This window comes from Microtus oregoni, unplaced genomic scaffold, assembly GCF_018167655.1.
Source record: "Microtus oregoni isolate MIOR12 unplaced genomic scaffold, Mior012 000021F_ref0000039, whole genome shotgun sequence".
Taxonomy (NCBI): Eukaryota; Metazoa; Chordata; class Mammalia; order Rodentia; family Cricetidae; genus Microtus; species Microtus oregoni.
In genome coordinates, this window is record NW_024543080.1 from 5,490,975 (window position 1) to 5,502,111 (window position 11,137).

Consider the following 11,137-nt stretch of genomic DNA (forward strand, 5'->3'; position numbering starts at 1 on the left):
GAAGGTGCTATCTTCTTGGCTCAACCATGTAAATTAGATCTCTGCCTTTAACCTTGTAGCGGGAGAAGGAAGATTTGCCATGGCTTTGTTAGAGTCAGCAGAGGAAACTAGCGTGAAACTGTGGAAGGTCAGGAATAGATAGTGTCCTCCACAGCAGTGTGAAACTGTGGAAGGTCAGGAATAGATAGGGTCCTCCACAGCAGTGTGAAACTGTGGAAGGTCAGGAATAGATAGGGTCCTCCACAGCAGTGTGAAACTGTGGAAGGTCAGGAATAGATAGTGTCCTCCACAGCAGTGTCCTTCAACTGTCGTCACTACGTTCAGTTACACACACTGCTGGGGCAACAGAACAGAATTTATCTCTAGTAAATGTGAGCTGTTGTTTTCTCTTCTTCAGATTTGATTTGAGGATCATTCAACTGATCTTATGATTGACTAAGGGGTTGTAGTTTGAATACCATCCCTCCTTAACCCCTTGTAGAGCTCTTAGCCTTGGAGCAGCCCAGAGAGGCTCAGCTTTGTGTTCCAGTTTCATTTCTTAGGACAGACTTTTCTCTTGATGATGATTGTCCACCCGCTTGTGGACAAACCCGTCCACAAAGGATGAGACCTCCCCTACAGATACCAGGGCAGAAGGGTGGTCGTGGCTTCAGTACTGGCTGGAAGCATACTCTTATAATCTGTCAAAGTCACATAATTGTATTATGGTCCTATAAAACAGCTGTTATTCATGACTATTTAAGCCATTTTTAAAAGACAAATATTTATTGACATCAGACTCTGAAAAGTCACAGACTACTAAATCCAGCTCAGTTCACCTGTGTTTACTTATATAATTTGAAATTACCATGGCTTTCCATTAGCTTGGAAAAATGATCTCTTCATAAACTTCTTCCAGTTTATAAGGAGGACAGCCAGCACATGGGAGGCTGATTTAGGAGGATCACACATTCAAGGCTTGCCTTAACTACATTGTGAGGCCCTATCTCCAAAAAGGGAAAGGGACATATCAGTTTTGATCTAGACTGTTGAAATGTTGATAAAATATATTATAGTGAACCTAAGAGATGGATCTAATGATGCTTAACTAGGCTTTCAAGAGGAAGCAGCTCCTGTTGCCTTCGTTAGAGAACACATGTTAATATGGAGTTAAATACACTTCAGCCTGAAGTTTCACTAATACTTGATGTAACTGAGTAACAAAGATTAAGCAAGTTAACAAGGATTTGCTTTGGAGGGATACGGTCTAGTGTGAAATGACTTGTCAGGGAAAGTTGGCTGCAGGGTTTAAAAGCATATGCTTTTGTGTATTTTGTTTCATTTTCATATATTGTGACTTCACATTGCTAAAAACTTAAAATCAATTTTCATCTTCATTGTTTCAGTGCAGATTTCAGTATATAATGTTCAAAAACCAAAGGGGAGGTCAACAAAGTTAATACCTATTGATTGGGGTAGAGCTTAGTTGGAGGAGGGCCTGCTTAGCATACTTAAAGCCCTGTTTCCATCCCAGCACCAGGGTCCTTGTGCACATGCCTGAAATCCCAGTAATCGGGAGTAAGGGCAGGGCAACCAGACATTCAAGGTTATCCTTGGCTACATAGTGAGTTTAAGACCAGCTGGGGTACACAAGATTTGCCTTTAAAACAAAGTTGTTTTTTTTTTTTTTGACTGAATGAAACTTTTCTACCTAGGGTGTGTAAATTCAGAAATCCTTTATGGAGGTTAACAAAAAGTATTTCATAATGGTGAAAATAGAAATTGTATTTTAAAGAAAATCTTAGATGTAGCTTTTTCAAGTTGATCAGAGTGTTGAACTATAATGCTGTCTTCTATTCTTTTTTTCCCTTTTAGGAGAACCTCCAGAATTCCCCTTTACGAATTTGGACCAGTAGAAGCTGTCACTATTGGCTCTGTAGATTTGGCTTTACTCTTAACTTTCGCTTTTTGACAACAAAAATATATCATTATATTGATTCTAAGTTTATTCTATTTTGAAAGTAGCTGGGGCTGGATTTCCTAGTCCGCTGTGAAGATTTAGTAGCACTGACTGAGCTGTCCACTATGCTGGAAGAGCCTGCAAAGGCTTCCCAGAGTTCTGTGCAGCTTCATGCTGAGGCACAGCGCCCTCCTTGGACCACACCTGTGTCTTTTTGAGCACAGAATCAAAGCAAAAGCACCACCAAAAAAATAAGTGAATAAATAAAGCGCAGATCCAATATGATTTGATACGATTGGCTAATATCCCTAAAATCAGTGAAATTAGAACGAAACCCTTGTACTGATTTGTTTGGATCCAAACCAAAAGTCTGTCCATGGATGGTGAAAGGGAAACCAGCGCTGCTGTGTGAAAGGAAAAGAGAAAACCTTTACTCTAGTCAGATGTCAGTGCCTCCTGGACATTTCAAAGGCTTCCGTGCAGTGTTCTCTTTTTCTAGCTGTTGGTACCAGCTCAGCTGCTACTTCAGTGGTTTTCCCTTTCACTGTCCATTTCTTTATTTTTGATGGATTGATTCATACAGATGTTTTTACTCTAAAAAGTGAAAGGTAAAAGCAGAGCTATAGCAGCTGAGTCAGTACTGACAACTCCAAAACTAGGTTTCCTGCGGGGTCGGGGGACTTGTGATCTGGGCAGACAGAAACGCTGTGCTCTTCCCTCCCCGCTCCTCTCCTAGTCTCCGTCTCAGATAGTATTGTCCAGTCTGGTACTGTGAGAGAGCCGCCTGCTTTTCTTTTGCAGTAAAAACAGACCTACTTTTAAAGAACATAAACAATAGTTCTTGCTCAAGGATGGAGACGGCTTGTGCCAAGCTAGGAGTAGGAAGTGTTTGCTCCACTCATGACAATTCAGAATACTTTTAAAATATTACTCCTATAGCAAAATCGAGGCGGGATGCAGGACCTTGACCAGAACCCAGTGCAGCTTAGCTGATCCCGCCAGGCCAGCAGAATTGCTGTGAGCGTAGTAAAACGCTGTGGTTCCCATCTCTGTTTGCTTCACTCCCCAGTGTGCCCACTCAGGCTTTCCCAATAATGACAGGACTGAAAAGATTACATTAATAATTCATTTTCTCAGAAGTTACTTATATTACAGAGGTTAAATTTTCATGTTTTCTTGATGTGTATGCCTCCAAAGAAGCATAAGAGTGATTTTTTTGTCTTCATTTTCTTATTGTTTTTGCTTTTCTTTTATCATTAGTAGTGGTAGTAGTAGTAGCACTAGGGCTCAAGTCTAGCAGGTACTCTTCCACTGAGCTATATCTCCAGTCCAAAAGTACTTCTTAAGCCTGGGATGGCGGTGTAGTGCTGTTGGGTAATCCATTGATTCCTGTGAAATAGTTTTTAATGTGCAATTTACAATCAAATATAATCTATAATCTAGTATTGCATGTGTACTTAATTCTTGTGAGAATGCCTTGTAACATTATCAAATATAATTAGTCAGAGTCTAAAACTTTATATACTTAATTCTTATGAAATACTTTTTAATATATAACATAATTACATAAAGCCAACTTAAACATATATCCAATGTAAATGTCTAAATTTATGTCCTCAGCCCTGTAGGCACTGATACTATATTATAGATGAGTGCACACTGTATGGTATTTCTGTATTAGTACTTTCTTAAGTCACTTATGTGTACATGTGAATAGATACAGAAGCCCTACACATTTATGCCTATTATTTGTCAAGAAGATGGTTAAATATGTGTACATGTGTGTGTATATATATAATGTGATTATTGATTATATATTGGTTTAATAAATGAAGAGTTTTAAATGAATGTTCCAAGTAAAAATAAAAAGTTATTAAGAAAACATTTGTCTTGGTCATATGTTTTCCAGTTAAGAAGGTTTGATCACATCCAAACTAAGTTTTAATCTTGACCAAACTTTTCAAGCCTATTGACTATACCTTAGAAAAAGGAAGAAATGTGTTGCATTTCTGCCAATATGAAATCTTTTGACTCCTAGAAGGTGGATAATAAAATACCATAGTTATAGGTGGGGTTTCATTGCATAACACTAAGTATTAACATGTTCTTAGGGCCAGGCGGTGGTGGCACACGCCTTTAATCCCAGCACTCGGGAGGCAGAGGCAGGTGGATCTCTGTGAGTTCGAGGCCAGCCTGGTCTAGAAGAGCTAGTTCCAGGACAGGAACCAAAAAAGCTATGGAGAAACCCTGTCTCGAAAATAAAAAATAAAATGTTCTTATGAAATAGTTTATTAACTGAGTCTTGATATTGTGTGGCTCAGCTCAGATGAAAGCCCGAAGTCTCCGTGGTCTGGGATCCACACTCAGCCCATGTTGAGGGCGCAGGAACATTTGCAGTACTGGAGCAGCCCAGGTCCTCCTGCGGGCCTGCTGCATGCTGAGCTTGTGCAAGGAAAGGGTGTTGTCCCATGTGCTGTTATTGGTGCAGTGAGCTGAATTTCTCTATTCAGACAAGTTAGCAGTCCTGACCAAGGAAAAAATATATTCTTTAAAATTGATTCTCGTTCCTTTTTATAGTTGAAGAGAATAAAGTTTTGAATTATATTCCCCTAATGTTAAACATTGCTATTCACTCATTCTATTGAATCTGCCACCATAATGGCACAGGTGCACTGTCAGGACCCATTCTTTTGTATTCAGTATCTTCTCGAGACTCTGATGTTTTTATTTTTATTTATTTTTTTTTTGGTGTTTGGTGTTTTTTCAAGACATGGTCTCATTGTGTAGCCTTGGCTGTCCTAGAACTCCTACGTAGACCAGGCTGACTGGCCTTAGCTCACAGATCCACTTGCCTCTGTCTCCCAGTGCTGGGATTAAAGGTGCTGCTCCACTGTGCCCAGCTGAGACCGGTATTCTAAAGCAAGACAGCTCTTCTCAGTATTGCAAAGTTCATTGGTTTGGGCTCTACAATACATTATTTATGCCACCAGAGACTCTTTGAATTACAGAGCGTATCTCCCAGAAGATACCTTCTGAGGAGGAAAAGCAGAAGCACAGTGTGCTGTACCCAGAGTGCTCCACTTTGACTAATCCTATGGAGATGTTAAGGTTGGGAAAGTGCAAACGCCTCTCAGATCTATGAGCTTCGCCTCTCAGCACCGTTTGCTAGCATAGGCTTGTTTTCAGATGCCGCTGACTGACCTGGGCTGCGTTTGTCTGATTTGGGGCTTTTCTTCCAGATAGAAGAGCTGGAGAAGCAGTTAGTCCTTGCCAATTCAGAGCTCACCGAGGCGCGCACAGAGCGGGACCAGTTCAGTCAGGAGTCAGGAAATCTGGATGACCAACTCCAAAAGCTGTTGGTGAGATCATGCTCTATAATCTGAGATTTGGGGTCTGGGAACATTTTCAATACATTTCACAAACCAATTTACGTTTAAAATTACAGATTTTTACAAAATATTGTGCATACACATGGGATATCATTCTATGTACTTTAAATGTTTTATATAAGATACCTACCTGTGTCTTTTTCTTTAGGCGTGGCTGTTAGATGTTAGATAAAGTAGGTCGTCAAGTAGCCATGCTCTTTCAGTTAGAACTGCCATCTACTAAATTCAGGTTGCGGTGTGTTCATTTTGAACCAAAATGACATTCAGAACACAAAATCTGCACCTCCTGCGTGCAGAGATTACAGGTGTGAGATGTCACTCCTAAACCAGCTAAAATGTTTGAGCAAAATATCAGTATATTTTTCTAGGAAATAATCAATTTTAGTCAGCTGTTGAAAAGCAGTTCTTTTCTGTAACCAAAGATGTCTCAAATCACATAACTCCAAGACCGTGTAAGGCAAATGGAGAATTTGTTTTGGCTGTAACGGTAGCTGGGAGAAAGAGCGCTCCTCGCTTCTTTTAGGCAGACCTACACAAGAGGGAGAAGGAGCTGAGTCTGGAGAAGGAGCAGAACAAGCGCCTGTGGGACCGAGACACCGGCAACAGCATCACCATCGACCACCTGCGGCGGGAGCTAGATGACAGGAACATGGAGGTGCAGCGGCTGGAGGCCCTGCTCAAGGCCATGAAGAGCGAGTGTCAGGGCCAGATGGAGCGGCAGGTGAGCATGCAAGCTGTGTCATTGCCAGGTGGCCTCGTCCATGATGGAAAATGTCCTTTGTGCCTAATGTTCTGACAGCAAAAATGGTTTAAGTTAGGCTTTCTGGACTATCCAGGGCAGGGTTTCACACTGAGTTAACTTACCTCCCCCTTCATCATGAAACTGCTTTCCCGCAGATGGCAGCCATTCAGGGGAAGAACGAGAGCCTGGAGAAAGTGTCCTCCCTCACTGCACAGCTCGAGTCCACCAAGGAGATGCTGCGCAAGGTGGTGGAAGAGTTGACGGCCAAGAAGATGACCCTGGAGAGCTCTGAGAGGACGGTGTCCGACCTGACAGCTTCCCTCCAGGAGAAGGAACGAGCCATCGAGGCCACCAATGCAGAGATCACCAAGCTCCGCTCGCGGGTGGACTTGAAGTTACAGGAGCTTCAACACCTGAAGAATGAGGGGGACCACCTGAGAAATGTGCAGACCGAGTGTGAGGCGCTTAAGCTCCAGATGGCGGAAAAGGACAAGGTCATCGAGATCTTGCGGCAGCAGATTGAGAACATGACGCAGCTGGTTGGCCAGCACGGGCGGACTGCTGGTGCGATGCAGGTGGAAAAGGCCCAGCTGGAGAAAGAGATCAATGACCGGAAGCTGGAACTGCAGGAGTTTAAGGTCTGAGCGGGGATTTGGGTAGCCTAGCTGCCGAATTTTCTATTTTCCAAGTAGCAATAACCTAATAATATATTGAGAATAATTAATATTACTCTTGATGTTTGTGGGGCCCCTAAGATAGAAAGTATCTGAGTTGCTGTATGTAAGTTTTTGAGAAAAATTTCTACTTTCACTCTCTAAAAGGAAAGTGTGGCTCCAAAATGGTTGAGGACCATGGGTACAAAAGGAAACTAGCAAGGACCCCTGTCTGAAATGTTTCCTGAGCTCACAGTTTGAAGTATTTTTCACAGAGCAGAGTTTGACCTCATCACCTCGTAATTGCTATATAACATTGAACTGCTTACTGACACTTGGTGTGTGTCTATGAAAAAAACACAAGCAAACAGAAAAGTACAACTTTACTGGACTATTGTGAGGCTTGGCTAAGAAAATATACGTCAACTAGCCTGGCCTATGTAAATGTCAGCTTCTTTGCCCGTTGTGTTATACCCTCAGCTGTGTGCCTGGCACTTCTGTGCTGCACCCGGAGGATTGAAATAACGAGTCTCCTCATTGCATGGGCAAACGTGTGCCTTATTTATCTTTGCAGTGTTTGCCCCGTGTCTCTATGGCTTGTTTTTTGTTTGTGGGTTTGGGTTTTTTTGGGGGGGCAGTTTCCATGGAACTCATGGAGGCTCAAGCTGCCCTCAGACTTGCAATGAGTATTCTGCCAAATGCTGGAATTCCAAGCATGAATTACATAACACTAAGTATTTTCTTTTATTCTCTTTCCCCTTCCCCCTTCCCTTCCTTCCTTCTTTTCTTTTCTTTTCTTTTCTTTTCTTTTCTTTTCTTTTCTTAGAGAGTCTCACTATGTAACCATGGCTGGTCTGGAACTTACTATGTAGACAAGCAAGTAGAGTGGACTGGGTGTGGCCTAAAAGGCTTCCCTAGTGATCTATTTCCATCAAGTAGGCTCCCCTCCTAGAGGCTTCAGAGACCCTCAGAAAAGCACCGCTAGCTGGGCAACAAGTATTCACACACAAGAGGGAGCCCCAGATTCAAACAGTTGGCAAAGGAAAAAAGGCAATGGGGGGAAGCCCAGAGAAAACCAGCTTCCAGGAGTCACTTCCTAGCCCAGTACATCCTCGATTCCCCCAGAAGGAACTTGTGAGAACTCACATGCTTCCCACAGAGAAGTTTATTGAGGACTCAGTACCAGGACTTTTTATTAAGCTTTTTTTTATTGTTTTAATTGAGCTATATATATTTTTCCCACTTCCCTTCCTTTCTCCCTTCTCCCTTTCCACCCCTCCCCTGCTCTGCATGCCCAGTTCTGTGGATTGTAGTCTGATTATCCTTTGCTTTGCTTTGCTTCATATCTTCTATCCACCTATGAGTGAGTACATACCGCGTTTGTCTATCTGAGTCTGGGTTACCTCACTCAGGATGCGTTTTCCTAGTTCCACTCATTTGCCTGCAAATTTCAAGATACCATTTTTTTTTTTACAACTGAGTAATACCCCATTATGTAAATGTAGCACATTTTCTCTCTCTGTTCTTCAGTTTACAGCATCTAGGTTGTTTCAAGGTTCTGGCTATTATGGATAATGCTGCTATGAATACTGTTGAGCAAGTGTCCTTGTGGTATGATGGAGTATCTTTTTGTCATGTGCCTAAGAGTCATACCGCTGGATCTCGAGGTAGACACTGCCATACTGATTTCCAGGATGGCTGTGCAAGATTGCACTCCCACCAGCAGTGCAGGAGTGTTCCCCTTACTCCACATCCTCTCCAGCAGAAGCTGTCCTCAGTATTTTTCTCTTAGCCTTTCTGAGAGGTGTAAGATGGTATCTCAGAGTTGTTTTGATTTGGATTTCCCTGATGATTAAGGATGTTGAGCAATTCCTTAAATGTCTTTTGGACAATTGAATTTCTTCTATTGAGACTTTTCTGTTTAGCTCTCCACCCCATTTTAAAATAAGATTATTTGATATTTTGTTGTAGTTTCTTGAATTCTTTGTATCTTTTGGAGATCAGCCCTCTGTGGGGTGTGGGGTTGGTGAAGATCTTTTTCCATTCTGTAGGCTGCCATTTTGTCTTGTTTACCATCTCCTTGCCTTACAGAAACTTCTCAGTTTCAGGAGGTCCCATGTATTGAATGTTGCTCTCAGTGTGTGTGCTACTGGGGTTCTATTTAGAAATGGTCTCCTGTGCCAGTGCATTCAAGGCTACCCACTTTCTTTTCTATCAGGTTCAATATAGCTGGTTTTATGTTGAGGTCTTTGATCCATTTGGACTTGAGTTTTGTGCATGGGGATAGGTATGGGTCTATTTGCAATCTTCTACATATTGATATCCAGTTATGTCAGCACCATGTTAAAGATGTTTTTCTTCCCATTATACCTTTTTGGTTTCTTTGTCAAAAATCAGGTGGCCACATGTGCACGAATTAATGGCATGGTCTTCAATTTGATTCCATTGATCCGTGTGTCTGTCTTTATGCCAATACCAAGTTATTTTTATTACTGTAGCTCTATAGTAGTGCTTAAGGTCAAGGATGGTGAAGCCTCTGGAAGTTCCTTTATTGTACAGGATTGTTTATTCTGGATTTTTGTTTTTCCATGTGAAGCTGAGTAATGTGCTTTCAAGGTCTATGAAGAATTGTGTTGGGAGTTTGATGGGGATTGCACTGAATCTGTAGATTGCTTTTGGTAAGATTTCTCTTTTAATTATGTTGCTTCTACCAATCCAAGAGCATGGGAGATCTTTCCATTTTCTGATGTCTTCTTCAATTTCTTTCTTTAGAAACTAAAAATTCTTGCCATACAGGTCTTTCATTTGTTTGGTTTGAGTTACCCAAAGATATTTTATATCTGTGGCTATTGCAAAGAGTGATGTTTCTCTGATTTCTTTCTCAGCCCATTTATTGTTGTATATAGGAGGCCTAAGGATTTTTTTTTTTAGTTAATCCTGCCACATTACTGAATGGGTTTATCAGTTGTAGAAGCTCCCAGGTAGAGTTTTTTTTGGAGTCACTTATGTATACTATCATATCATCTGCAAAAAAAAATGATAGTTTGAATTCTTTCTTTCCAGTTTGTATCCCCTTGATATGCTTTTCTTGTGCTCTAGCTAGAACTTCAAGCACAATGTTGAATAGATATGAAGAGAATGGCCAGTCTTGTCTTGTTCCTGATTTTAATGGAATGGCTTTGAGTTTCTCTCCATTTAATTTGATGTTGGATCTAGGCTTGCTGTAAGTTGCTTTTGTTGTGTTTAGATATATTCCTTGTATCACTAACCACGCCAAGACCTTTATCATGAAGGGTGTTGGATTTTGTTGAAGGCTTTTTTTTAGCATCTAATGAGATGATCATGTGGGTTTTTTTCTTTCAGTTTATTTATATGGTAGATTACATTGACAGATTTCTGTATGTTGACCCTTTTCTGCATCTCTGGGATGAAGCCTACTTGGTTATGGTAGATGATGTGTTCTTGGATTCGGTTTGCCAGCATTTTATTGAATATTTTTACATCAATGTTCATGAGAGAGATTGGTCTGTAGTTCTCTTTGTTACACCTTTGTGTGGTTTGGGTATCAGGGTAACATAAAATGAGTTTGGCAATGTTCCTTCTGCTTCTATTGTGTGGAATACTTTGAGGAATGTTGGTATTAGCTCTTCCAACGTTTAATGGACAGGATATACACTACCATTCCAAAACATAGAGAAGGGAGCACAGTAAGGAAATCCTGGATTAGCAAGACTGAAAACCAGATGGGCAAACTCCAAACTGCATCTCTACATATTCTTCACATCTCCAACTCCCTTCAGCTTTGTTGACTGCAATACACTTCTTTTACTTGGGCTGGTTATACTCCTTGTTAGCAGCTTTCCTTGGCAGACATTCCATAACCCTGGCATCTCCAACATCTTGGGCTCTCTAAGGCAATCCAGGCTTCAACTTTACATAATGATCTTGATCTCTCTGGGTCTCCATTCAGGGACACCCCTGGTACATGCCTGACTTCAGTGGCTTTCCTTAGTCATGGAGGAAGATTCTATCCTTGATTCTAAAGTCAAAACAACATGGCCAAAGCTTGCCAAGCTCTGTTGCTTTCTAGGACTGGAACATGGCCCTCTCATTCAATTACATCTTCACCAACTTTCTGTTTTTGATGGTTTCCTTCACTTTTCTTTAATTCCTTTTCACAAATTGGAAGCTTAGGTGGGTGGGATCTTACCCTGAGGTCAACACTCCCTTTATTCCATTTCCTAATCTGTTTATCTCCTTGAACACAGGACTTAACTCCATTCTACCTCCTGGAGCTTCTTTTTTCCTCAGAGTGTACATTTTGTATTTTTCCTTGCTCAGCTCACTCCTTTTCGTTAAAGTTAACTCTAATAACAGAGTCAGTACTAGACTGTTTTGAGATTTTCTCTGACAA

The 11,137-nt window shown here is 41.3% G+C and overlaps 1 protein-coding gene across 1 annotated transcript in view; it reads left to right on the top strand.

The window, feature by feature from the left end:
- The window catches only part of Ccdc158 (coiled-coil domain containing 158), a 63,246-nt gene that overhangs the window by 14,797 nt on the left and 37,312 nt on the right, over positions 1 to 11,137 (top strand). The window contains exons 9-11 of the mRNA XM_041671536.1: positions 5,179 to 5,298; positions 5,852 to 6,049; positions 6,226 to 6,708. Of these exons, the coding sequence (XP_041527470.1) occupies positions 5,179 to 5,298; positions 5,852 to 6,049; positions 6,226 to 6,708 (801 nt within the window). The remainder of the gene's footprint in view (positions 1 to 5,178; positions 5,299 to 5,851; positions 6,050 to 6,225; positions 6,709 to 11,137) is intronic.